General features: G+C 59.5%; 1 protein-coding gene across 1 annotated transcript in view; it reads left to right on the forward strand.

Annotated features, from left to right (window-relative positions):
* Positions 1 to 26,503, forward strand: part of ADAMTS10 (ADAM metallopeptidase with thrombospondin type 1 motif 10) — a 65,364-nt gene extending 38,861 nt beyond the window's left edge. The window contains exons 12-25 of the mRNA XM_066205513.1: positions 3,779 to 3,886; positions 7,124 to 7,269; positions 10,055 to 10,118; positions 11,152 to 11,254; positions 16,817 to 16,950; positions 18,194 to 18,317; positions 18,755 to 18,835; positions 19,929 to 20,092; positions 20,663 to 20,789; positions 22,069 to 22,198; positions 22,547 to 22,751; positions 23,376 to 23,552; positions 24,182 to 24,338; positions 24,798 to 26,503. Coding sequence (XP_066061610.1) covers positions 3,779 to 3,886; positions 7,124 to 7,269; positions 10,055 to 10,118; positions 11,152 to 11,254; positions 16,817 to 16,950; positions 18,194 to 18,317; positions 18,755 to 18,835; positions 19,929 to 20,092; positions 20,663 to 20,789; positions 22,069 to 22,198; positions 22,547 to 22,751; positions 23,376 to 23,552; positions 24,182 to 24,338; positions 24,798 to 24,907 — 1,830 coding nt within the window. The 3' untranslated portion in view covers positions 24,908 to 26,503. The remainder of the gene's footprint in view (positions 1 to 3,778; positions 3,887 to 7,123; positions 7,270 to 10,054; positions 10,119 to 11,151; positions 11,255 to 16,816; positions 16,951 to 18,193; positions 18,318 to 18,754; positions 18,836 to 19,928; positions 20,093 to 20,662; positions 20,790 to 22,068; positions 22,199 to 22,546; positions 22,752 to 23,375; positions 23,553 to 24,181; positions 24,339 to 24,797) is intronic.
* Positions 26,504 to 27,706: the final 1,203 nt, after the last annotated feature.

Raw genomic sequence — 27,706 nt, forward strand, 5'->3', positions numbered from 1 at the left:
GAGGTGAGGGATGTGCTGGAGGTTGCTGCCCACCTAACCCCCCTCCCTGCCACCTCACTGCCATCCTCTGGTCCTTGAACCCAGGAAAATGCTGACAGGAAAGGCTGCTCCAGGAGAAAAGAGTTTTCCTGGACCTGAGCTTGGCCCTTTGCTGTTCTCAATGCCCTAAACATTGCCAAGGGTCTGCACGGAGTGGTGAGGGAACATCTGCATGGAAGGGCTGCTTGAGCTCCTTAAAGCATCCATGTTCTTTTAGAGAAACAAAGGAGTCAGGAGTGGGATACACAGGCCGCAGGGGCACATTTCTCCATGGAAAGGGTGGTCAGGGATTGGCAGGGGCTGCCCAGGGAGGTTTGGAGTCCCCATCCCTGGATGTGTCCGAGGAAGGCCTGGACGTGGCACCCTGGGCTGGCTGAAGATTTGGGGGTCGTTCCAAAGTGTCACTCGGTGATCTCAAAGGTCTTTCCCAGCTCCAGCCCACGCCCCGGCAAGCTGTGAAGGAGCAAACACATCAACTCAGGGTGTAGTTTCCGTGTCTCTGTGCAAAGCCCAGCCCAGCTCTGCTGTGGGAGTGCCCCGGCGTGAGGGAGGGTCCAACCCTGCCCCAGCTCCTGCTGGTGCCACCAGCTCACCCTGGGGAGAAAAGGGCAAAGTTGGTGCCTTGAGCAGGGCCCAGGAGCCCAGAGCCAGCTGGGCATGGGGCAGATGCAGCAGGAGCAGTCTGACCCCAAAGAATGCGGTTGTGGTGTCCCATGTCCGGTGCCACCCACTGGGGCCTGTGGCCCTGCTCAGCTGAGCCAGAGGCAGGGAATGGGAACTCTCCCAGATAATTTTTAGCCGAGGCAGACACCTCCTGTATATATCCAAGGGTCACAAAAGGTGTCCCTGGGTGGCCCCTCCAGCCCCATCGTGGTTTGGGGGAAACCCAAAGGGTGCCAGGGCTCGATTGTGTGCAGGGAAATCTGGGTGCTCAGGGTGTGAGCCCACCCATCCTGTGCCCCTGGAAACAACCTGCAGAGGGAAGGAGCCAGCAGGGCAGCATCCCTCCCTCCAGGCCAGGGCAGGGGGTGATTGATGGGTGCAGTGAGGATGGAGAGGGCTCCTGGCCACGCTGGACCAGGCTTGGAGCAACCTCGTCTAGTGAAGGAGTCTGGGGTTGGAACAAGGTGATCTTTAAGGTCCTGTCCAACCCAAACCAATCTGTGATTCTATGATTGGAGCTGGGAGGTCACCAGGAAGCCCCTGGTGACAGGGAGGAGGGGCTCCAGCTTTCCTGTGGTCACTCTGGCTCTGCCAGAGCAGCACAGAGGGGTGGATGCCCGAAGATGGGAAAGACTCTCTCCTTCCCCTGCTTAAAGCCATCTGCAGCTGGGCTTGGGCACCGGAGCTGGGAGCCAAATTCCCTTTGCCAGCTCTCCCTGGGGCACTCTGCTCTCCCAGCCCTGGGGCAAACAGAGCAATCCCCAGCTCTTCCTGCTCTGGGGGCAGGAATGCAGGGCTGGATCCAGCCCCAGGGGCAGGAATGCAGGGCTGGAAGGCTGGATCCAGCCCCAGGGGCAGGAATGCAGGGCTGGAAGGTTGGATCCAGCCCCAGGGGCAGGAATGCAGGGCTGGAAGGCTGGATCCAGCCCCAGGGGCAGGAATGCAGGGCTGGAAGGCTGGATCCAGCCCCAGGGGCAGGAATGCAGGGCTGGAAGGCTGGATCCAGCCCCAGGGGCAGGAATGCAGGGCTGGAAGGCTGGATCCAGCCCCAAGGGCAGGAATGCAGGGCTGGAAGGCTGGATCCAGCCCCAGGGGCAGGAATGCAGGGCTGGAAGGCTGGATCCAGCCCCAGGGACAGGAATGCAGGGCTGGATCCAGCCCCAAGGGCAGGAATGCAGGGCTGGAAGGTTGGATCCAGCCCCAAGGGCAGGAATGCAGGGCTGGAAGGCTGGATCCAGCCCCAGGGGGGTGAGGAATGGGCGGTCACCTCCATGGGGACAGGCAGCCACAGCTCCCTGCTGGGTTACTGCTCCCCCGGGGCAGGAGGAGGCTGGTGGTCGCTGTGCCAGAGTGTGCCCAGCTGGCCAAGAGTGCCCAGGACATCCTGGCTGGTGTCAGGAATGGTGTGGCCAGCAGGACCAGCAGGGAGGGGACTGTCCCCTGTGCTGGCACTGCTGAGGCATCTCAAATCCTGGGGACAGCTCTGGGCCCTTCCTGACAAGAAGGACACTGAGGGGCTGGAGCATGTCCAGGGCAAGGAACAGAGCTGGGAAGGGGCTGGAGCCCCAGGAGAGGTGAGGGAGCTGGGAAAGGGGCTGAGCCTGGAGAAAAGGAGGCTCAGGGGGGACCTTGTGGCTCTGCATAACTCCCTGACAGGAGGGGACAGCCGGGGGGGCTCAGTCTTGTCCCAGGTGACAAGTGACAGGACAAGAGGAAATGGCCTCAAGGTGTTCCAGGGTGGCTTTAGATTGGCTATGAGGAAAAATTTTTCACTGCAAGGGTGGGACAGGCGTTGGGTGCCCAGGGCAGTGGTGGAGTCCCATCCCTGGAAGTGTCCTAAACCGTGTGTCTGTGGCACTTGGGGACATGGCTCTTAGTGGTGGACCTGGCAGTGCAGGGTTGATGGTTGGACTTGATGATCCTAGAGGGCTTTCCCAAGGTGAATTCCGTGACTCCATGACGTTGGCAGTGGCAAATCAGGCCCTGCTCCCATCTCAGGACAGTTTCTGTCACTGACACTGGGAACCTGCTTAACATTTCCTGGATTACCTCAGGCATGGCAAGCTGCTCCTGAAATGCAGCAAGTTTTCCATAGGTTGTTTCAGTAGGAGCAGGAGCAGGATGGGCAGCAGGCAGGAAACTCAGGAAATGAGATTTTAGGCGTTGCTTTGCACTTCTCAGGTGCTGAAGTCCAGCCTGGGGGATTGAGAATCTGCAGGGGCTGGAAAGGGCCTGGACTTTGTGATTTCACTTTTGGGTGGGTCCTGCGACAGCCAAGGGCAGATTTTTGTTTGCTGGAGCTCTGAGAGGTCAGGATGGGCTGAAGCTCAGGATGTGTGGCTCAGGAAACCTCCTGGAAAGAAGTCTGGAGTCACCCAGTGGACACAACTGCACCGAGCGGACACCGAGAGGTGCCCAGTTCTGAAGGGCTGGGTCGGGATCTGGCATTATTTTGATCATTCAAAAAACAGCTCTAAAAATTCCAGAGGAATCTTTGGGATTCCTGGGCTGGCCGAAGGTGGCCAGCACCCCAATGGTCACACTGTGAGCAGGGACGTCTCCAGCTGTGCTGTGGATGCCAAAGGGAGCCCCAGATTCCTGCAGAGGCAGCTCTGGATCCACCTGGCTTTGGGCTCCTCATGGCAGGAGCCAGGAACGGCCTCCACTGCACAGATGCCGAACTGGGAACATCCCTCAGCCCTGGGAAGAGGGGAGAGGATGAGGACAGTGGGATTAGCTCAGGTGTCACCGAGGAGAGGTGTCCCCTGTGGCATGGGCTGGCTCTGCCTCCTGAGCCCAGGGAACCTCCACAGCCAGGGAATCCCACAAGGGCTCAGGCTGAGCCCAGAGCAGGGGCACAGCTGTCAGTGCCTTGGGGTGACTGATCAACCCTGCCGGGGTCTGATCTCACGTTGTCCCCACCGTGCTGCAGACACTCAGTGTCCCCGTGTCCCCTGTCCCCGTGCCCCGCCCAGCCGGCGCCTCCCGGGCACGAACAAATCCTGATCTGGCTTTTGTTTCTTTGTCTCTCCCCTCCTCCCTGCCCCTGCCTGCCCCCAAATCTCCCTCCGTGCAGGAAGTGTGCAGCGAGCTGTGGTGTCTGAGCAAAAGCAACCGCTGCATCACCAACAGCATCCCCGCGGCCGAGGGCACCATCTGCCAAACCAACACCATCGACAAGGGGGTAAGGCAGCGCTGGGCACGGCAGGGACCTGGCACGGGGGGCTTGCATCCCTTTTCCAGAAAAAAAACGGGATTATTGTTAGTGCTGCGGGTGTAGGAGCGCCCCGCAGCCTGTCCGGCCCTGACTCCCAGAGTCCAGAGTTGCCCTGGAGGGAGGTTGGGATGTGCCAAGGAGCCCAGAAATCACCCCAAAGTTCAGCTCAGAGCTCGGCTTGGGCAGTGCTGGAATGGGGAATGGGGAATATGGAATGTGGGATGTGGAATGTGGAATATGGAATGTGGGATGTGGAATACAGAATGTGGAATATGGAATGGGGAATATGAAATATGGAATGTGGAATACAGAATGTGGAATATGGAATGGGGAATATGAAATATGGAATGTGGAATACAGAATGTGGAATATGGAATGGGGAATATGAAATATGGAATGTGGAATACAGAATGTGGAATATGGAATGTGGGATGGGAAGTCCCTGCTCCAGCCAAGCCCTTCTTGGTGTCACCCCTGAGGCACAGCAAGGTGACCTCAAGCGATGCCGTGTCCTTAAATGAACACCTTGTCCTCGAGTCTGCTGGGATCACCTGGGATCTCCTCAGATCTGCTGAGATCTCCTGGCTGCTCTGAGAAAGGGGAATTTTTTTCCCAAATTTTTTGCTTTCAGAGGAACTTGGGAAAAACTGGCTATGATGAAATCTTAGTCTTTCATGCTCAGCTGGGAAGCGAGGGCAGGATTTTCCCTGACCATGAATTTTGCCTAGATTGCTTCACTCCCTGCTCCTCCTACACCATTTCCCCCAGTACAAAGTGAATGCACCGCTCAAACAAAGAGCCTTTGCACGCTGGAGAATGGTTGGGACAATGGAGAATCAGGGCTGGGACATTCCCCATTCCACTAGAAGAAAAGTAATTCCCAAGAAACATTTCAGATCCTCGCGAAGCTGCAGCAGCTGGTGTGCAGGGGAGACCACTGTTCTGACAAATCCATGATTCTTTGCCAAACACTCCTTTTAGTTCTGCTGGGAACTGGGGCAGAGAGGAGCAGAGAGCTCCTGGGGCTGCACATCCCTCCTGCTGCACACTCACAGGGACTGGGGCATTTTTTCCCTCCTAGTCATGGCTTTTTCCCAGCTTTTCCCACTTTTAAATATCTCTTTTCCCTGAGTTTGTAACTGCTTTTTAACCAGGGCTCTTCAAAAGCCTAGAGGGGAGGGAGGCGAAGCAGTCACAGCCCCCAGGGTTTGTGGGAGCTGCTCCCAGTGAGGATTCTGGCTCACTTTGAACCCCCAGTTACCTTCCTGTGCTTATCCTTTTGGATCCATTCGTTCTTTGGAAGGGATTTGATGGCCTTGGGTGGAAGAAGATGCACTTCTGTGTTAAGTTTCTGCATTGTCCCCAGCTGGAGCTCCTGCGGTGAGCCCCAGAGCTCAGCCCTTGGCTGGAGCAGCTCTCCAAGGTCTTCCCTGGCTTCTCCCTCTGCCCTGGAGAGAGCAGACAGAAGGATCAGGGAATTTAAAGTATGAAATACTAAAGGAGAGAGAAAATTCCTGTGCTCTGCCAGCCAGTGTGGGGGAAGGCTAAGCCAAGCTCCGCCGTGCCCACATCCCAAACCTCCGGGGATTTCCTCCTCCCAGATCCTCCTTTTTTAAATTAACCAATCTCCTGTGATTGTTATGGCTTCACCTGCTTTACTTAGCCCAAAACCCCACAGTGGCTTTTTTCCCTCCTTTTCCCAGCTTTTCCCACTTTTAATCATCCCTTTCCCCCACCTTTGTAACTGCTTTTTAACCAGGGCTCTTCAGAAGAGGGAAGGGAAGGGAAGGGAAGGGAAGGGAAGGGAAGGGAAGGGAAGGGAAGGGAAGGGAAGGGAAGGGAAGGGAAGGGAAGGGAAGGGAAGGGAAGGGAAGGGAAGGGAAGGGAAGGGAAGGGAAGGGAAGGGAAGGGAAGGGAAGGGAAGGGAAGGGAAGGGAAGGGAAGGGAAGGGAAGGGAAGGGAAGGGAAGGGAAGGGAAGGGAAGGGAAGGGAAGGGAAGGGAAGGGAAGGGAAGGGAAGGGAAGGGAAGGGAAGGGAAGGGAAGGGGCCCCCAGGACTCATTGGAGCTATTCCCAGGCTGTGGGAATATTGTGGAGTATCCAGGCTGTGCCTGCAGAGCATCTCCTCCACAAGGGATCCCCCTTTGGAGAGGCGCTGGTGCTCCCAGGGATGGTGAGCTGGGATTCCTGGGAAGCTGCCGTGCGTTTTTCCCGGCTGCCCATGCAGAGTTGGCTCAGGAGGAGCAGGGAGAGGCTGTGCCAGCAGCTCCAGGGTGGGTTCCCAGCCCCTGGAAGGAGCACACAGAGCTTTCTTCCTTCCTGGGATTATCTCAGCCCCCGGGGCTCCGTGTCCGGCACCGCGCCCGGAGAGCGACGGCGGCTCTGGCACCGTCCCACCCCTGCCATGGCCGGGGACTCCAGGGGGTGTGGGACACGTGCCAGGCCTGAGGGAAATATTTCATAGGCAAATTTCCATGAGCATCTGTCTCCCAGTAGGACGGGGACAGGCGGATTCTTCAAGGATCCTCAGCAGAACAATGACACAACAACGCCGATATTAAAATTTAAACTGTATTTGAACCCGAGCCCTTCATTGATCAGGACGTTTTGGACGCACAAACCACAGCCTGAGCTCCCAGTACACACAAAGCTCCCTCTGTCCTGGCAGTGGTTATGTCCATGTCCCCCAGGGGTCCTGGCCCTGCCTGGATCACCTGGAACTGTGCCGAGGGCTTTTATAAGATGTGAGGTGTGGGACCCAGGACCTCTTTTAGAGGAGAATCCCAGACTGGTTTGGGTTGGGAGGGACCTTAAAACTCATCCAGTGCCACCCTGCCATGGGCAAGGACACATTCCATAGCCCAGGCTGCTCCAAGCCTTGTCCAACCTGGCCTTGGACACTGCCAGGGATCCAGGGGCAGCCACAGCTGCTCTGGGAAATGTGTGGGATGTGATCCCTTGCCAGTGCCTGCCTGTCCCCAGGATGGTGCCACAGGGCCTGGGGACACAGGTCCCACGGATCCCAACGAGAGGCGAGCGCCCTTTGCCTTGGAGGATTTGGGTCCGAGGCCACTGCAGCTCCAAGTTCAGATTCCTCAGGACCAAAGAAGAAAATCCCAGCCTTGAGCTGGCTCTGTGTCCCGTGGGGGCTGTGGGAGAAGGAGCCCCCGTGCCCGCAGTGTCCCCAAGCTCTGTGTCCCCACAGTGGTGCTACAAGAGGGAGTGCGTTCCCTTCGGGACGCGGCCGGAGGGCGTGGACGGAGCCTGGGGGTCCTGGTCGTCCTGGGGCGAGTGCAGCCGGACCTGCGGCGGCGGCGTGTCCTCATCCGTGCGCCACTGCGACAGCCCCAGGTACGTGTGTGCGGGGTGGCCCTGTCACCACGGCCCTGCAGTGTCCCCACTGCTGCTCCTGTCACCACGGCCCTGCAGGGTCCCCACTGCTGCTCCTGTCACCGCGGCCCTGCAGTGTCCCCACTGCTGCTCCTGTCACCACAGCCCTGCAGTGTCCCCACTGCTGCTCCTGTCACCACGGCCCTGCAGTGTCCCCACTGCTGGTCCTGTCACCACGGCCCTGCAGTGTCCCCACTGCTGGTCCTGTCACCACGGCCCTGCAGTGTCCCCACTGCTGGTCCTGTCACCACGGCCCTGCAGTGTCCCCACTGCTGCTCCTGTCACCACGGCCCTGCAGGGTCCCCACTGCTGGTCCTGTCACCACGGCCCTGCAGGGTCCCCACTGCTGGTCCTGTCACCACGGCCCTGCAGTGTCCCCACTGCTGCTCCTGTCACCACGGCCCTGCAGGGTCCCCACTGCTGGTCCTGTCACCACGGCCCTGCAGGGTCCCCACTGCTGCTCCTGTCACCACGGCCCTGCAGTGTCCCCACTGCTGCTCCTGTCACCACGGCCCTGCAGTGTCCCCACTGCTGGTCCTGTCACCACGGCCCTGCAGGGTCCCCACTGCTGCTCCTGTCACCACGGCCCTGCCGTGTCCCCACTGCTGCTCCTGTCACCACGGCCCTGCACTGTCCCCACTGCTGCTCCTGTCACCGCGGCCCTGCACTGTCCCCACTGCTGCTCCTGTCACCACGGCCCTGCAGGGTCCCCACTGCTGCTCCTGTCACCACGGCCCTGCAGGGTCCCCACTGCTGCTCCTGTCACCACGGCCCTGCAGGGTCCCCACTGCTGCTCCTGTCACCGCGGCCCTGCAGTGTCCCCACTGCTGCTCCTGTCACCACGGCCCTGCAGTGTCCCCACTGCTGGTCCTGTCACCACGGCCCTGCAGTGTCCCCACTGCTGGCCCTGTCACCGTGACCATGAGAGTCCCCAGACAGTGGCCTTGTCACTGTGACCATGAGTGTCCCCAACCAGTGGCCCTTTCACTGTGGCCCTGAGTGTCCCCAACTGCTGGCCCTGTCACCATGACCCTGCCGTGTCCCCAGGGATCAGGGTGGGAGAGGCACTGTCACAGCCATGCACTGAGCCCTGATGCCCAACCCAGCCCCAGGCACCAGCTCAGCACCCCCACAGCAGCTGAAGAGGCTGATCCTTGCAGCACTAAGGACAGGGAGGCAGAAGACATGTTCCTCTCAGGTGGCCCTGTCACCGTGGCCCTGCAGTGTCCCCAGCAGGTGGCCCTGTCACCGTGATCCTGCAGTGTCCCCAGCTGACACTGAGATGTTTGGGCCTCTTCACTGAAGATCAGAAGCTGGGTAGTTGTAAAAGCAAAGTCCTTTAGTGCATCATTAAATCAGTCCCATGAAGGCAAAGTTATCAGTCTGTAGCAGTTTGCAGGAGCCTTGTAACATAAAGTTCATAATTCCCAAGCAGAAGCAGCAGCCACAGCAGCAGCAGCAAATATTCCATGTCCCTTTAGCATCTTATCAGGAGCAGTCACAGCAATAGCAACAACAGCAGCAGCAGTGTTTTCACGAGTCCTGCGTGTGTGTGTTCTCAGAGTGGTGCATTTTTATTCTATTTTTAGCCAATTAGGTACTTACACGAATTTTCTATATTCTTGCTGGGCCAATCCTAAGTTAAGATTGATGTGTGAAGGCCAACACAAATTCTTACACAAATTCTACGTCTATAATTCTGTCTGTTCCATCTAGGAATTCTCAGCGAGGCTGCATTAGTTTTGTTATGACTAGAGTTTAACTAACTTTGCAAAAGGCAATGTTACTGAGCTATAAACTAGGTACTAGGTCTCTTTTTTAACTAGCTACTTCAGTCTCTGTTTAAAACTCAACTTGCATTTCTACCTCACGTCTGTGCGGATTTACGTATTTTGGTTTCTCTGAAGGTTTTAACTCAATCCTCACATCTCTGGGCACTCCTGGGCCTGTGTGGGTTTGGCCCAGGGGGATTCATACTCCAACACCCAGCCCTTCAGATCCCTGGGGAAGGCAGGTCCAGGTGCCTGTGCACTCCACACTCTGCTCCTGTGGGGAAGGGGCTTTATCAGCCTCTGGTTCCCTGCTCCCAGCCCTGCAAGCGCCTGAGGCTTGGAAAGGAGGGAAACAGCAGAGAATGGAGCGTAAAGCTGGCACAGATGGCACTGCCCTGAGGAGACAGGAAATTTCCCAGCCGGAGAATTGGCTCACCCAACAATTTCTGCCTCTTCCATCTCTGCATTTTTGAGAGGGGGTGAGGGGAAGAAAGGGATTGAGAGAAGGAGAAGCACCCTCAGGCCATTCTCAGTGGAGCAGGTACATTATCCTATTAAAGATCCTGACAATATTCCACTTCTCCAGTGCCACTCCAGCCCTGTTCATGTCCCTCCACGTCACCTGGTGCATCAGTGACAGCTGCACTTAATTCCATTGGCATAGAGCTGGGCCTGCTTCCATTCCAGGAATGACTCCTGGAAGGTTTGGCAGGTTTTGAATGCCTTTGTCCAGCTCTGAGCTCTGCGCTGGTGTTGGGGCTGCACCACAGCCCCCAACCCTCTGTGCAAAGCCCTCTGTGCACTCCGGGGGAGATTTTAGGGGCTGTGCTCCAGCCGTGCCCAGGCAGGATCGGTCCTTGTGACAGAACAGGGTTGGGAAAAGCCACCTGGGGCAGCCACCCCAAGCTCCTCGGGGCAAAACCTGCCCCAAGCAGTGCCTGGAGCTGTTCAACATCTCCTTCCCTCTTTGGCAGGCCCACCATCGGAGGGAAGTACTGCCTGGGAGAGAGGAAGCGCTACCGCTCCTGCAACACCGACGTGAGTGGGGCCGGGCCCGGCAGGGAGGGCTGGGAGGGATGGAGGAGGGGGCATCAGCCGTGTCCAGGTGGGATGAGCCCTTCCCTGGCTGAATGAGCCCTGTACCAGTGGGATGAGCTCTTTCCGGATGGGATAAGCTCTGTCCAGGGGAGATGAGCCCTCTCCAGGTGGGATCAGCCCTGTCCGGGGGGGATCAGCCCTGTCCTGGTTGGGATGAGCCCTCTCTACACAGGTGTGGGGTGCTCTGTTGCAGCCATGGGAGGAGGAGGAGGAGGAGGAGGAGGAGGAGGAGGAGGAGGAGGAGGAGGAGGAGGCAGGGCGGGGTGTGCCGGCAGCGATCCCACAATGGGGAATTCCAGGCAGGACCAGGCAGGTGTGGGAGCCGGCTCCAGGGGTGGGTGGGCTGCAGGGAACTGCGGGGCTTCGGCATCCAGAGGGGCCCGAAGATAAGGAGGGAAGGGAGGGGAGATGGAGGATTCCAGCTCTGCCAGGACAGCGCTGCCTCCCCCAGGCTGCACCTGCACGGCTGCTCAGGTGAGAGCAGCTCAGGAGAGGCTGGGTCAGACTCCGCTTCCCGGGGCTGAGGCTTAAACCTCAAAGATTTACAGGAAAACCTGTGGTGAGGGGGTGCTCACTGAAGCTTGGGACCTGGGGAATTGCAGCTTTAACACCCACGGGCTGCTGGTGAGGGAAACAGATGGGTCCTGTTGTTTCCCTGGGCTTTGCACTTGGCTTTGAGGGATTGCTCCCAAGGACCACATATCACTCAGAGCTCCTGAGGCCCCTCCTCGTGTTCTTGGTCTTCAAATCGTGCCCAGCTTTGCAGGAGGGACTGTCCTGCCACCTTGTAGCAGTGTCAGGGCTGGTGCCCCTGTCCCCATCCCCATAGGGGTTGATGGCAGTGCCCCGTTGCCAGGGCTGGTGTCCCTGTCCCCGAGGGCTGGTGGCAGTGCCTGGAGCAGCCCCTGCCCTCCTGGCAGTGACCCCACAATGGGCAGTGACCCCACAGTGAGCAGTGGCTGTGTGCCCACAGGACTGCCCGCCGGGCTCGCAGGACTTCCGAGAGCTGCAGTGCGCCGAGTTCGACAACGTGCCCTTCCGAGGGAAGTACTACACCTGGAAAACCTACCGGGGAGGTGAGGCTGGGCCAGGTTTTGTCTTAGTTTGGAAAGACGGGTGTCTGCCAGGGAAAAGCTGGAGCTTCCCTTGGAATGGAGAATGTAAACCCCTCTCCCTATGAATTATGATTTTGAAATTAAGGGGCTCTCAGGCAAAGATATGGGAATAGGAATAACAGTTCTTTGCTAGGAATATTAAAAATGTAGCAGTATAAAAAAAAAAACCAAAGAAAGAAAGAAAAACACTGGCAGAGTAAGTGTTGGTCACTGTTGGTCAGTGTGTTGGGAGCAGTCCAGTTAAGTCCCCCTGCAGTGACAGATGTGGTTCTGTTGGAGCAATGATCCTGTGGGAGGGTGGAGTTTTCCTCTGAAGGTCCAGTGGTGCTGAGATGGGTCCGATGTTCCCCTGGGAATCCAGTGCACACAGGCTGTGCTGGTGTTCTGAATGCCAGGTTTGATCCAGGTGGGAATGCTGGGCTCCTCCCCCTGGGTGGAGCCTCTCCCCATGGGATGATGGGATTGTATCAGCCCTGCAGTGAGCCTGGATGGCCCATGAACAGCAGAGATCCCCTGGAGGGAGGATGGGTCCTGGAAGGGATAAAGAACACGGCCCCACCTGGTTTAACAGCTGCCCAATAACAGGAGACACCCGTCCCCTCCCCCCTGGAGTTATGAGATAAAAACAAAAACACTTCTTCAACGGGTTCCAACAGACGGGAATAGAATACACCCTGCATTGAACCAAGACAGGTTTGCTGTCCCCCACCACGCTCTGCAGGGGTGGGTCTCATGGTCCAAGGGGTCTGGGCACATCTGGTCAGGATTTCCACAGCTCTGGCTGCCCTCTCTGTGCTGCTGGGATGTGCTGCCTGCCCTCAGGTGACAGTGACAATGCATCCCTCCAGAAACCTGCTGTGCCCGTATCCTGGGTCACCTCCCCCTGTGCAACCTTCACTGCTCTGCCAGCACCAGTCCCAGCAGCTCTGGAGCTGTTCTTTCCTCCGGGCTGGTTCCTCAGCTGCCGAGGGAGCAGAGGAAGATGGACAAGGGAAGGAAGTGTCTGGTGCAGGATGGGGAGGAGACAGAGCAGGCAGGGAGAGCGTCCTGAGCAGGAGAAGGGATGGGATCCAGTGGATCCCTCAAAGAGCTGCACTTCCCTCTTCCCCGAGGTCAGCCCTGGGTCCTCCAGAAGGGTCTGGTGAGGAGAGAGGGCAGGAGGAGGCTCTGTGGCAGAAATCTCCTAATAATGAGGAGGAACAGCTCGTCTCCTCGGTGGAGTTAATGAACTGGACTGGGGAAATCCTTCCCAGCTGTGTAAACAAGCCCAGCTCCCAGCGGGGCTCCTGCAGCTGGAGCAGCTGTGCTGAGGCTGCAGGGGATGGATCAATAAAAATGCAATAAAATTGTGAGGCTGTAAAGTCACCCCAAGACCCCAGTGGATGCCAAGGTAGAAGACAACCCTGCAGGCTGGAGCTGCCCTGGCTCAGACCTCTCTTCTCCCCAGGCACTGCCCAGGGCTTGGCTGCCCAGCTGGACATCACCCTCGAGGTGTCATCTGGCCCTGATATGGAGTTTTGGCTTTTGTAAAGAGCCCCTTCCTCTCTCTCTCTCTCTGCTTCAGCTTCCTCTGCCATAAAATAAGCGTTGAAACCTCTCCCCTGGTGGGAGGCTGGGAGTGCTGACAGTGCCGTGTTTTGAAGGGATCTGGGAGCTTCATCTCTTCCCACGTTGGCTGTGGGCAGTGGTCATGAGGAGCACTTTCATTTTGTTTATTCAGTGTCAAAGGGTGTCCCTGTTGTCCCCTGGGGTGGCCCAGGCAGGGACCATGGAGTGGGGAAGGACAAGGAACATCTTTGAACAAATCTGGGCTCTCTCTCTCAGAACTGGGGAGACTGGTTTGTGTCCAGTACCTAAAGGGGGCTGGAAAGAAAGACAGAGAATTTTGCAACACCTGGAGTGCCAGGACACAGGGAATGGCTTCCACTGCCAGAGGGCAGGGATGGATGGGAGATTGGGAAGGAATTGCTGGCTGTGAGGGTGGGGAGGCCCTGGCACAGGGTGCCCAGAGCAGCTGTGGCTGCCCCTGGATCCCTGGCAGTGTCCAAGGCCAGGCTGGATGGGGCTTGGAGCAGCCTGGGACAGTGGAAGGTGTCCCTGTCATAGCAGCGGTGGCACTGGATGGGCTTTAGGATCCTCTCCCACCCAACCCCTCTGTGACTCGGTGATTTCAGCAGCACCAGGACCTTCATCCTCACATGCCTGGGGGGTTTTGTGATCCCTGGTGGCATTTGGGTGTCAGAGGCACATCCTGGGGGAGGTGGGGACATCCCTTGCCCCTCCACCTTCCCCATGCCATAGACCCCACCCCAGGGAACAGCCCCCTCCTGTCCCGCCCTTGCTGCTGATGTTCTGCTCTCCGTGTCCCCCCGTGCCACCAGACACTGGGGTGGCAGTGAGGGCTTCCTCACCTCCTGAGCCCTTCCAGCAGTGCCAGGAGGCCTCAGGGCTGGGGGTGCCAGTCCCTCCCTCCCCCTGGCACCAGCGGCCCGCCAGGATCCCTCGTCCCGGGGCATTCCTCCCTCCAGCTGGCAGAGAATCTGCTCCTCAGCTTGGTTTGGGGCGCTTTGGGAGCCCCATCACCACCCTGAGCCCCTTCCCTGCTCAGCTCATTCCCCCCGGGCTTCCCAGAAGGGTGGGTGGGTTCGGGGGTGCCTCACTCCACATTCCTTCGGGAAATATCCTGGGCATGGAGCCCCCCACCCTGCACACCCCACAAGGAGAGCCCCACGAGCTTGGGGGAGGAGGACACCAATCCTGCGGGGATTTGGGAAGGGGAGAAGCTCCACAGCGGGTCCCTGAGCTGGGGCTGTGTGCGGGTTTGTTTTCCTGGCGCTGTTCTCCAGCGATCCCGGAGCCCAGAGCCCGGGATCGGGACGCAGAGCCCCGGAGAGGAGCGCTGAGCTCAGCAGTCCACAGATACCTCCTGGAATGCGGCTTTCGTTGTTTACTTTGCTTTGTTCGCCTCGTTCTTCCTTTTGCTCTTTGGGAGAGCGATGGGAGGAGCAGGAGCTTGCGGAAAACAGGAGATTGCTCGTCAGAAATTGTAATAAGGTTTCATTCCTCCTTGGGAGAGGGCAGGCAGGAGGAACAAAACATCCTCGGAGGCAGCAGCCAGCTGAAAATATTCTATTTTAATGGCTCTGTTAAACATGCAAAGGAGGAACCGCGGCAGGCCCCAAGTGAAGAGTGGGGGTCACAATCTCCAGGATGGTGCCTGGCGGGGGCTTTCACCCCTCTGGGAGAGGGACAGGAGCCCAGGAAGGGCTGGAGCTGTGTCAGGCCTTGGGATGGAGCTCAGGGAAAGGTTCTTCCCCCCGAGGCTGCTGGGGCACTGCCCAGGCTCCCCAGGGAATGGTCCCAGCCCCGAGGCTGCCAGAGCTCCAGGAGCGTTTGGACAACGCTCTCAGGGATGCCCAGGGTGGGATTGTTGGGGTGCCTGTGCAGGGGCTGGGGCTGCACTGATGATCCCTGTGGGCCTCTCCAAATTCAGAATATTCTGGGATTCCATAATTGTGTTGAGCAACGTTCCCTGGGCCAGCTCAGAGGTCCCACAGGCTCCGTGGAAGTCGCTCTCCTCCCATCTCCAGGAGCTCCAAGGCACATTGTGCTGTTTCAGAGGATCTTGCTGTGCTCCAGACTTATCCCTGCTGTGCTCAGTGCTGCTGTCACGGGGACACAGCTGTCACTGGAGCCACCTGAACAAGGACAAAGTCATGCTGGCTGAGTGCCAGGGACACCCCAGTCCCCAGCAGATGCTGGGCAGTGGTTCCAGTCCCTTTCCTCTGGAGGGTGGGATGGTGCCCTGCCTGCCAAGGGCAAATCTCTCCTGGAAGTTGTCCCCAGGAGGGTGTGGGGACTGTTCCAGAGCTCAGGTGACCCAGGCAGCTTGTGGAGCAGTCAGGACATGGGTACCAATGCAGGGTCACCCCTCTCTCCCTCCTTCACTCTCCCTCTCCCTGTTCCCCTTCCATGGGACTTTTAAGGGCAGGAATCCCCATGTGAAGGCCTTTCCCAAGGGAGCAGTGAGGAGAGCCAGCAGGGATTCATCCCTGATGCCCAGAAACAGAGGCCGGGCAAAATTAAGAAAATAAAAAGCAGTTTATTTATATTTATTGAAGGGTCTTCAGGTACATTTGGGGCAGACGAAGCCCCCAGGAGCTACACCCAAAAATGGACAATGAGTCAATTTTACACTTTTGTAAGTTTGGCCCATTTGCATATTGAGGATTAATCTTCCAATTACAGCTTCAGGTAATGAAGTCATTTACCCCAGATTTGCCCCTTCCCCTCCCAGCTCACTTCTGTTTCTCAGGGCCTGAGACAGTGAGGTGTCCTTGATTCCCAGGCCAGGAGAGGAATTGTAGTGTGTGACCAAAATGGGGAAGCAGCAGCTCCCACTGTGTGTGGAGTTCAGAGTTCTACACTAAACAATTGCAGGGTTACGAATAAATGAAAAATGGAAAAGCTCAAACCCTAAGGCATCACTCACATGGAGCAGTGTGACCACGGGACCTGAGTCCTGGGCCCCAGGGCCAGCCCCTGCTCTGTGGTGGCTGCTGAGCTCTCCCTGCTCAGCAGCTGCTTCCCAGAGCTTCTCCAGGGGCTTGCCCAGGCATCCTGCTCCACAAAATGCCTCCAAGCTGCTGAATTCCCCTCTCGTGTCTCCTCCTGTTCCTCCCTCTCCCAGCTCTGCTCTCTCTTCCCCCCAGCTGCACTCCCAGGCACAGCTGGCCCCCCCTCCCCTCCCTCTGCCCCTTTGATGTCCTGGATTGAGTTTCAAGCTTTGCACATTCCCATTCCTCCCATCCAAGGTGCTCCCCAGCCCTGGCACAGGGATCAGGGCTGCGGGTGGTGCCTGCAGGAGGGAACTGCCACAGCTCAGGCACCTCTGCCAGGGTCCTGCTGGCTCTCCTGGGATGCTCAGGAGGCAGCAAACGCCACAAGCCACAGCAGGATTTGATAAAATCCGGTGGCAGGAGGCAGGGAATGCTCGGCTGGGCCCACATCCTGCTCCCAGCACTTTGCCTGGATATCCAGGTGCTGCTCCTGGGGTGATGCTTTGGCAAAGGTTGTTGGAAAATTTGGAAATGCGGAGACTTCAGCTGTAGCTTGAAGATGCTTCTCCTTCGTCCTCACGCTGCTGTTGTCACCTTTGCTGGGAAGGATTTGGTGTCACCATGCTCAGACAGAAAGGAATGGTTTCTCTGGCCCAGTAACTTGGTTGTTCTGCTCTGGCAGCTGAAAAAGGAAAGGAGCTCTTACCTTGGAAAGGTAACTCGGGAGGTGCTGCCTCAGTTTCTCTGTTGGTAAAGTGGGCAGAAGAGTTTTACAGCTTGTGAAGTGCCAGGAGTGACCCGGATAAGAGCAAATCCCTTTGTTTCCTTCCCTGTCACATGCAGCCCATGTCCCCAGGCAGTGCAGGAGGGACAGTGTCCCCTCAGGGGTCTGTGTCCAGCTCCAGGGCCTGGCTCCCTCCTCCAGGGGCATCCACACCTTTTCTGTGCTCCGCTCCTTCCCCAGGGGGTGTCAAGGCCTGTTCCCTCAACTGCCTGGCCGAGGGCTTCAACTTCTACACGGAGCGAGCGGCGGCCGTGGTGGACGGGACGCCGTGCAGGCAGGACAGCAACGACATCTGTGTCAACGGGGAGTGCAAGGTGGGACATCCCGAGGGACAGGGACACACCCCTGTCCCTGGGGGGGACCAGGATAGATCCTCAGGCATGGGGCAGGGACAGACCCCCAGGCAGAGGGGGTACAGGGACAGACCCCTGGGCAGGGGGGACAAGGAGAGACCCCCCAGGGGGGTTAAGGACAGATCCCTGAGAAGGGAGGGACAAGGACAGACCCCAGGGCAGGCGAGCACTGCCCTCAAACTGCTCACACAGACATGGGATGGGTGGGGGGTTAAGAGAGCTGGGGGTGTTCACCTGGAGAAGAGAAGGCTCCAGAGCCCCTTCCAGGCCCTTAAAGGGGCTCCAGGAGAGCTGGAGAGGGACTGGGGACAAGGGGTGGAGGGACAGGACACAGGGAATGGCTTCCACTGCCAGAGGGCAGGGCTGGATGGGAGATTGGGCAGGAATTGTTCCCTGGGAGGGTGGGCAGGCCCTGGCACAGGGTGCCCAGAGCAGCTGTGGCTGCCCCTGGATCCCTGGCAGTGTCCAAGGTTGGACAGGGCTTGGAGCAGCCTGGGACAATGGGAGGTGTCCCTGCCATGGCAGAGGGTGGAATGGGATTGCCTTTAAGGTCCCTTCCAACCCGAACCATCCTGGGATTCAGTGATTTCTCTGCCTGGACACGCAGTGGGAGCAGGAGCATTCCCACCCTGGGCTTGTGCCCATCCCCTCTCCAGGCATTCCCTGCCTGTGGATCTCTGCACTCCCAGCCTGTGCAGCCCCAGCCCCTTTGATGTTTCCCTTGCAATGGGATCTGGGGGAGCCGTAGAAGTTAATTATAAGAAAGCACAGTAGGAATGGCCAGCAGGCAGGCAGGCAGACAGTCTGTCTGTCTCCCTTCCTGTGTCTCTGGGATCATTTTGTCTCCATGGGGCTGAACACGCTGTGGGGCAAAGGGGGATTGCACCAGAGGGAGGCACAGCCGTGTTGGTGACCCTTGTGCCACCCCACAGGCGGTGGCAGAGGGACAGAGGCCACAAGGTCACCTGAGCTGCAGGGACAACAGGGCTTCCCTTGGGCTCCACACAGGCATCCCAACCTCTGCTTTATCCCAGGATTCCTGCCTGCACCCTCCCAGCCTTGCAGAGACACTCCCAGCAGCGGGGTGGCAGAGGTGACACTGCTGAGGTGTCCAGGGCAGCGAGGGGCCCTGGGCTCTGCAGGGCAGGTGTGGGGAGGGCAGGGCCCCTCCAGGCTGGCTCATTCCTGCTGCTCCCTCCCGCAGCACGTGGGCTGTGACCGGGTGCTGGGCTCCGACGCCAAGGAGGACAAGTGCCGGGTGTGTGGGGGAGATGGCAGCTCCTGCGAGACCATCGAGGGCGTCTTCAACCACTCCCTGCCCGAGGGAGGTAGGGAACACACGGCCTGCTCACCCTCAGTCCCTCCTCCACCTCACCTGGCCCTGGGGATGGGCAGGGATTATCCCAGAGCAGCATCCCGAGGGGCAGGACCAGGCTGGGAGGCAGCAAATCCCTCCTGTCCTCCAGCCAAGCTGTGCCCTGGCCTCCACTGGTGCCCAAACCTCTGACACAGAGCCCTGAGCTCCTTCCCTGCTCCCCAGCTCACACTGCCCCAGAGCCAGGACTGATCCCAGCTCCAGAGCACATTCCCAGTACAGCCAGTCCCGTCACAGTGCAAACCCACTCCATCTTGGTGCCCCAAATGCTTTTCCCATCATTTCCCCATGGATAGGGGGTTGGCTCACATTCCCATGCAGCCCAGGGCAGCCCTGGCTCTGGGACTGGAGGCTGAGCATCCCCCTCAGCAGCCCCTGGTTGTCCCACAGGGTACGAGGAGGTGATCCAGATCCCCAAGGGCTCCGTCCACATCGACATCCGGGAGCTCAACCTCTCCATCAACTACCTGGGTGAGACGGGGCTGGGGGGGCTGAAATCCCAGCCAGGCCCTGCCATTCCCCTGGGATTCACAGGGGCTGGGAAAGGCAAGGAGAACTTCCCACTGCAGCTGGGAATGGGGTTGGGGTTGGGGGACGGGTCCCAGGCTGGGATTTGGGGCAGGGAAAGGCAGCAGGGCAGTGTGTCTCCCAGTGTCCCTGTCCCGTGTTAGCACCACAACCCTGAGCAATCCCCACATCCCTGGCACTGCCTGTGTCTCCCTGGCATTCCCCCTCTGCCATTCCCGGGGATTAAAACGCTCACGTTTCCCTCGGGCTTGGGTTTCCAGCCTTGCTCAGAGCCGCTTTCACACCGAGCATTTTCTTTCCCCTTTTTCCCTCGCTGTCCTCCGAGCGTTGCAGGGCAGGGTGCTCGCCCCGCCTCGCTGCCGGGTGCCTGCAGGAGCAGGAGCCAGCAGGATTCTCCTGGCAGCATCCCTCCCGTCCAGCTCCCTTCGCTGGGATCCCTGCCCAGTGCCTGGGGACTCCTCGTGTCCGGATTGCTGCGCTCTGAGGGACCACTGCTCCCCGGCTCTGCCACTCTGGGATGTCTCCTGGCATCCCACACGGAGGGATGCAGCCTCCCCAGCGCAGGGATCCTCCCTGTCCCGAGGCCAGCGGTGCCGGGGCCGCTCCCGCAGTGTCGGGGAGCGGAGGGGAAGGAGCGAGCGGTCCGATCCCCCTCTAGCGACTCTGCCGGGCAACCACAGCCCGGCTCCGGGCCCGGGAGCTCCAGCAGCCCCAGGAGCTCCAGCAGCTCCGGACCAGATTTGCACGGCTGCATCTGAGCCCGGCTTCCTGGCCGCAGCTCGTCCCCAGCCCAGCTGAGCTCCCCGCGCCCACAGGGAGGTGCTGGCCAGGCTGAGGCCGCCCCGTGGGGACGCTGGTCCCACCCTGCTGGTGGCTCAGTGTGACCCTGAGCCAGCCCCCTCCCTGTGGCACCAGGCTGATGCCATTTTCCCTCTGTCCTGGCGATGCTCTGAGCCCGGCAGGTGAGGAGCACCTGGCTGAGGTCGGCCCAGGTGTTTCCAGCCTTGGTGCTGAGCTCTCTCCCCTGCCCTGGCAGCGCTGCGAGGGGAGAGCGGTGAATATTTCATCAACGGGAGGCTCTCCATCGATCCCCCCCGGCGCTTCGACGTCGCCGGCACCACCTTCCACTACAGGAGGTCCTCTGAGGAGCCCGAGTCCCTGGAGGCTTTGGGACCCACCAACGTCACCCTCTTTGTCATGGTTGGTAACTTCATACCCCTCCCGGTGTGGTCCTGGTTGGGCTGGAGGGACCTTGCCATGGCTGTGTGGGGATTGGAGATGGTCAGCCCCTGGTGGGGCTGGTGGGAGTAAGAGGACACGGACCAGGGGTAAATTGGGCTAAATTCACAAAATCGCAGAATTAATTAGGTGGGAAAAGCCTTTTGAGAGCATCGAGTCCAACCTGTGACCTGACACCTGTGTGGCCTTGTCAGCCTTTGAGAGAGTCACCCCAGGAGGGACAGGAGCCCACAGTCCCTGCCTTAGGAGGCCGGTGCTTTATCCACTGGGCACTCCAGACCTGCCTCTCGAATTCCCAGATCTCCTGCCCTAAACTGTCAGGTTTGGGATGATTCCACCTTTAAGTGCCTGGAAGCTCATTCTCTGATCGGGCACCACTGTCACCACTGGTGGCTGCCTTGCCCGTCCTGGGAGGGGCTGGAAAGGGGCCAGGGGAACATTCCAGCTGCCCTGGACGTTAGAGGGGCTGTGGGATGTCACCTGGGTGGTCACTGTGGTGGCACTGATGTCCCAGGGGTGCCTTTCCTGCAGGTGCTGGTGCGGACGGAGCCGCAGGGGATCCGCTACAAGTTCAACGCTCCGGTGGGCAGGGATGGCTCCAGCCAGTACTCCTGGCACTACACCCCATGGACCAAGTGCTCCGTGCTGTGTGCAGGGGGTGAGCTTCGGTGCTGGGCTGCTTTGGGGGGACATGTGGGACCCCCCCTGTGCTGTGTCTGGGCCTCGGGTGGGCTCTGAGGAGCTCTGGGGTCTCTGCACAGCCCCACCCCGCTCTCAGCCACGTGAGAGTTGTGTCAGGCAGTGCCAGGGCAAAGAACCTGGGTGCCAACTTCAGCTGGGCCACGGGTGTGGGTGGAAGGACCTTAAAGATCCTCTCATTCCACCCCCTGCCATGGCAGGGACACCTTCCACTGTCCCAGGCTGCTCCAGGCCCTGTCCAGCCTGGCCTTGGACACTTCCAGGGATCCAGGGGCAGCCACACCTGCTCTGGGCACCCTGTGCCAGGGCTCCCCACCCTCCCAGGGTACAATTCCTGCCCAATATCCCATCCAGCCCTGCCCTCTGGCAGTGGGAAGCCATTCCCTGTGTCCTGTCCCTCTCCACCCCTTTTTAAATCCATTTACTCATGCAATGCATGCAATCATAGAATGGCTTTAGGTTGGGAGGGACCTTAAAGCTGATCCAGTGCCACCCTTGCCATGGCAGGGACACCTCCCACTGTCCCAGGCTGCTCCAAGCCCTGTCCAACCTGGCCTTGGACACTGCCAGGGATGGAGCAAGGACAGGTTGGCTGATCACCAGAGCCCCTGTGGCCTCAGATCTACAGTCTGTGAACTGAAACACAGCTGGTGCTGCCCTGAATCCTTGGGCTGGTTCCCAGGGGGATTGACACACAGGTTTGGGCCATGTCTCAGGACTTTGGAGAGCCTGGCTGGGAGGGGCAGCTGTGCTGGTGTTCAGAAGAGAATGGCCCAATAATGTTCCCTGTTTAAAGCTCAGGGCTTGTCTTCCATGTCAGACATTGATCAGGTGCTGTCCTTCCTTGTTCCTGTTATTCCCCAAGTGCTGCCCAGAAAGGCCAGGGTTAGAACAGGTTCATTTGAGCATGAGATCCCCTGGCTGATGAACTCTAGGGTCCCACAATCATCGAGGCTGGAAAAGCCTCCAGGGCCATGGAGGCCAACCTGCGCCCAATCCCCACCTTGGCACCCAGAGTGCCACATCCAGGCATTGACACCACCATTCCAAAGCATCCATTATTTCTGGAGATGTCAGAGAAGCCCTTGGTTAGGAACGGAGGAGTAAGTTCAGGCCCCATGTGCAGGGACAAGTGGCTGCTGTGTCACAACACCCTGTGGGGCTGGCACCCGCAGCCTGGCTCTGCTCCAGCCTCAACCTCCTCCTCCCTTTGCCCCTTCCCTCTTTTCCCTGGGCAGGCAGCCAGATCCAGTCCGTGGTGTGCAGGAAACTCTCCGATGGCTCAACCGTCCCCAACCATTTCTGCAGCGCTGACACCAAAGTGCCCGAGCGGCAGAGGAGCTGCAACACCGAGCCCTGTCCCCCGGCGTGAGTACCTGGGCAGGGAGCCAGGGGGGAAAACCAGGCTGGGAGAGAGTGAAATTCCCCCCTGGCTGCCATCCCTGAGTCACAGCCCCCAGCGGTGACACTGCCCGGCTGGAGCAGCTCTGTTGGGGAATGGGGTTTCTCCTCTGTGTCCCAGATATTCAGTGAGTCCCTCAGGAATTGTCCCAGCTCCTCTCCTGAAGTGGAAGGGCAGATGTGCAGGAACTCTGTGGTTCAGCCACAGCTGCCTGGGAGGCTGCGGCTGGAGTAGGACCAGGGCTGTGTGCAGGAGTGTGGGGACAAGCCCAGCCCAGCGTGCCCCTCCAAGCTCTGCTGTTGACCCATCTCCAGCTGGGCCATTGGGAACTGGTCCGAATGCAGCCGGAGCTGCAATGAGGGCGTCCGGACCCGCAGCGTCTTCTGCAAGAGGAAGATCTCTGCCAGCGAGGAGAAAACCCTGGATGATGCCTCCTGCTCCCAGCCACGGCCAAAGATGCTGGAGCCCTGCAACAACCAAACGTGTCCTCCGGAGTGGGTGGCCCTGGACTGGTCGGAGGCGAGTACCAAAGGAGGGACACGGAGCTGGGGAAGGGTCTGAGGAGAGCCTGAGGGCATTTGGCTGGTTCAGCTGGAGCAGAGGAGACTGAGAGGAGGCTCCTCAGGGGCTGCAGCTCCTCCCGAGGGGAGGCAGAGGGGCAGGGGCTGAGCTCTGCTCTGGGACAGGGACAGGAGCCCAGGAAGGGCTGGAGCTGTGTCAGGCCTTGGGATGGAGCTCAGGGAAAGGTTCTTCCCCCCGAGGCTGCTGGGGCACTGCCCAGGCTCCCCAGGGAATGGTCCCAGCCCCGAGGCTGCCAGAGCTCCAGGAGCGTTTGGACAACGCTCTCAGGGATGCCCAGGGTGGGATTGTTGGGGTGTCTGTGCAGGGACAGGGGCTGGATCAATGATCCCTGTGGGATCCAGCTCAGGATATTCTGATTCTGTGATTGACATCACCCCTCACATCTCCGAGGGCACTGCTCCGTAGGAGGACAGTGCCAATCACCCGTGATGGCCATGGAGAGCAGTGTGGGAATGTTGTAGCTCAGGAGCCAGGAATGGTGGGAGCAGCACGGGGGGAGCCAGAGCTGCCTGTGTCCCCTCCTTGCCGTGACCGTGTCCCCTGTGTCCCCTGTCCCTGCAGTGCACCCCGAGCTGCGGGCCCGGCTTCCGCCACCGCATCGTCCTGTGCAAGAGCGGCGACCACAGCGTGACCTTGCCCACGGCCCAGTGCCACGAGGCCGCCAAGCCCCCCACCAGCATGAGGTGCAACCTGCGGCGCTGCCCCCCGCCCCGCTGGGTCACCGGCGAGTGGGGAGAGGTATGGACAGCCCCACCCTCGGGGGGACTGCAGGAGAAGCCTCCCCGGCCCTTCAAATCCTGTGGTGCAGGAGGCTTTGACTGTGTGGCCACCACAAGTCTCCAGCAGGACCCCGTGGCTGTGTTCTTTGCTCCCTTTTTGGCTCGTTTGTGATGGTGACATGAGGGCAGAGCTGACCCTGGGAGTGTCCCAGGACCCCACAGAAGTCATTGAAGGGTCCCCATGGGTGGCTGGGGGTCAGCAGGGCAGTGGCTGCAGAGGTGGGCTGACCCTACTGCCAAGCTGGGCCACTGCTGATCGCCCCCAGAGCCCAGTGGGGTGGCCCTGACAGTCCTCGCTGCCCTCCAGAACCCCTCGAGCTGCAGGGTGACATCGGGGTGCAGGAGGCCTGGGCCAGGCCGGTGTTTTAGGGCTGGGGGAGGGATCCTCCCTGAGCCCTGGAGAATCAAACCAAGCTGGTTTGGGATGCAGGGCCACAGCACTCAGTCATGCCAGGGAGTCCCGGCCGGGGAGGGAAGGGACAACCACCTCCAGCACCCTTAGCACCCCTAACCCCCATCTGTGCCCACTGCTGTCGTGTTCCTAAAGCCGTGGTGGCCACGGCAGCTCCCCCTGTGCTGTCCCCACAGTGCTCTGCCCAGTGTGGCCTCGGGCAGCAGAGAAGATCCGTCCAGTGCCTGGCTCACACCGGGCAGCCGTCCACGGACTGTGTGGAGGCCCTGCAGCCCCCGGGGATGCAGCAGTGCGAGACCAAGTGCGAGTCGGGGCCCACGGACAACCCTGAAGGTGAGGGGTCTCTGGGGAGGGGACACGTGTCCTGCTGGGGACAGGGACATTGGAGCCGGCACAGCACCAGCTGGGCTCTGGGGGGGGGAAACCCCATCCATGGAAGTGTCCATGGCCAGGTTGGACATTGGGGCTTGGAGCAGCCTGGGGTAGTGGGAGGTGTCCCTGCCATGGCAGGGGTGGCACTGGATGGGCTTTAATGTCCCTTCCAACACAAATCATTCTGAAATGTGGTCATTCTATGGCTCTGGTCCCAACCTGGTGTGCCTTGACCCCGAGAAATGAAGGAACTACACCTTAAAAAATGCAGGAACTGCACTGTGGCCAAGAGAGGTTTCAATTAGTGAGGTCATCAGCAGCTTCTTCATCACGGCTGCATCTTTCAGCTTCCTGGCAAACCCCCCAGGATCTCCTGAGCCCAGCTGTGACCGTGCTCCCCCTGCTCTGTGTCCCCTGCAGAGTGCAAGGATGTGAACAAGGTGGCCTACTGCCCGCTCGTCCTCAAGTTCAAGTTCTGCAGCCGGACCTACTTCCGACAGATGTGCTGTAAAACCTGCCAGGGCCACTAGGACACAGCGGGACACAGCGGGACCCCCGTGGCAAAACTGGAAGGCCAAATCTCCGCCCGAGGGCTCCGAGCCGGGCCCTCCCTGCCCGCCCTGGGAATCTCCCCTGGCTCCCACAGACTCCGGCCACGCTTCCAGCGGGAGCCAAACCATCCCCCAAACCCATCCCCCACAGACCCCCTTGGCCCCCGAGCTTCACCATGGCAGGTTCCCAGTTAAACCACTGCAGCCCCAGTTGGGTGAGCGCTGGGAGAGGGGGGAGCTGGGCAGAGCAGGGACTTTACTTGAAATTCTGATGTTGTTATTTATTAGTAGCGGAGCCAGGTCCCGCAGGCGCCGCTGAGGGAGGTGGCACCGCTGGCCCAGCTCCTGCCCCGTCCTGCTCCGTGTCCCCAGGGCACCATCACGGGGCTTGAGCACTCCCGGGGCTGCTGCCCTTCCCCCGGGATCCCAGGGGACACAGGGAGGAGGGTTCAGGTGCCTCGGGGGACCAGCGTGGCTTGTGGCTCCTGGGCGATGGATGAAGAGGAGCCGCAGTGGGGAGTGGGGCTGGAGCAGGGATTTTGTCTCCTTGGTTTGCACCCTGTCACCTCGGGACTGGCAGCAGGGGACAGGGAGCAGGTCACCCCGTGCGCAGAGGGTGATGCCAGTTTGACTGAGAGAGGGGGTTCTCCAAACTCCCATAGCCACCAACTCGGATCGGGGTGTTCCCCTATCAGTCCATAATGCCCTTGTCACTTTTAGGACCAGTGTTTGTCCCTTAGAGCACGAGCTGAGGTGGGGGCAGAGGCGTGCTCGGGGTTGCAGCCACTCCATGGGCATCGAGGCTGTGCCAGGCTCAGGGAGCAAAGCAGAGGAGGACGCAGGACACGAACGCTCCTGTCACAGTGTCCCTGCCCAGAGATCCCCTCAGCCTCTGCAGCGGCCTCACTTCCAAAGGTGCTTGACTTCCAAAGGTGCTTTGCCTCCGAAAGGTGCTTTGCCTCCAAAGGCAGCCTGGCCACGTGTGGCTGTGGCCTCGAGGTGCCAGTCCCAGTGCCACCCACTCCTCTGCCCACAGGAGGCCTCCAGTGATGGGAAAAGAGCAGGCTTGAAATTCCTCCTTTGGTCACCTCGTGGCCAAACCTGGGCCGATCTCTCCCCGGGCAGCCTGTGGAGGAGACCTGACTTCCACTCTCCAAAGCATGTGCCTTTTGTTAGCATTGTAATTGTTGTTGTGATGATTATTTTCAGGCCTTTCCACATCACGGCGATGGGAAACCTTTGTCCAAAGCCGTGTTTTGTTCCCCTGGGGCCACCCCCACGGTGCAGGGAGGGGACAGCCCCCTTTCCCCCAGAGCAAAGCCCCCGTGTGCTCCTCTCCCAGCTGTGTGTTTGTGTCCACCTGCTCCTCAGCCGATCGCAGCTTCTCTGGTGCTCAGCAAACCTCGTTTCTCTTCCTTCCTGGTGCCATGCTCCGTTCTGACATTTTTTGGGTGAGGGGAGGGGGTGTTTTCACCATTTTTATATCGATATATATCTACTGACCAATGTTTAACATACTAACTCTGAGGAGGAGCGACGTAACGGCATGAATTATAATAAAGGAGTAGCTACGATCCCGGGCACAGCTTCTGCTCCCACTTGTGTTCCTCGAGCCCGGGGTTGGGTTTGGGCACCCACAGCACCACAGGCCACCCCAAAGGAGGGGTTTGGAAGCTGGGGAGGGTTTTCCCTGGGGACCAGAGCAGGTTGGAGAGGTGGGGATTGACCCAGTGCTGCTTTAGGACATGGAGGAACAATCTCCCCCATGGCACAAGCCCCCATGGTGGTGATTCTGGGCTGGGCCAGCAGGGGAGGGGGATCCTGCCCCACTCAGGTGAGACCCCACCTGCAGAGCTGCCCCAGCCCTGGGGAACAACATCAGCAGGACGTGGAGCTGCTGGAGCCAGTGCAGAGGAGGCCACAGAGCTGCCCCAAGGGCTGGAGCCCCTCTGCTCTGGGGACAGCCTGGGACAGCTGGGGCTGTTCACCTGGAGAGGAGAAGGCTCCAGGGAGAGCTCAGAGCCCCTGGCAGGGCCTAAAGGGGCTCCAGGAGAGCTGGAGAGGGACTGGGGACAAGGGATGGAGGGACAGGACACAGGGAATGGCTTCCCACTGCCAGAGGGCAGGGCTGGATGGGATACTGGGGAGGAATTGTTCCCTGGGAGGGTGGGAAGGCCAGAGCAGCTGTGGCTGCCCCTGGATCCCTGGAAATGCCCAAGGCCAGTCTGGACAGGGCTTGGAGCAGCCTGGGACAGTGGAAGGTGTCCCTGCCACGGCAGGGGTGGAATGAGAGGATCTTTAAGGTCCCTTCCAACCCAGACCATTCTGTAACTCTGCAGGGGACAGTGGGGACAGGGTGGCCAAGAACTCTCTCAGGCCTCAGCTTCCTGCAGCAACCTCACTTCTCTCTGCACCTCAGGTGGACCCTCTTTTATTTAAAAGACCTGGGGGGGAAAAAAAATAAAAAATCAGCAACCAGGAGCATCTTGCTCCTAAAACCACATCCAAGCACTGACTAACCCCCGCGGCACAGGTGACATCCGACTGTCACCACAGAGTGAGGGAAAGGTCACCAAGGCTCTGAGCATCCCTGCCAGGCTCTGTCCAGCATCCTCTCCCTCACCCAGCTCAGGGACACCCAGCAGCAGCAGAGGTGGGGACACTCTGGGCAGGGCCACCCCCATGTCCCCTGGCAGTAAAGCCACCGTTGTCCTCCCCACCCCCAGGAGGGTGTCAAATGAGGAAGTGGTGGGACGGAAAGCAAATTCAACGCAATCT

Source organism: Chamaea fasciata, unplaced genomic scaffold (genome assembly GCF_029207755.1).
Source record: "Chamaea fasciata isolate MVZ Bird 193981 ecotype frontalis unplaced genomic scaffold, bChaFas1.0.hap1 SCAF_28, whole genome shotgun sequence".
Lineage (NCBI taxonomy): Eukaryota > Metazoa > Chordata > Aves > Passeriformes > Sylviidae > Chamaea > Chamaea fasciata.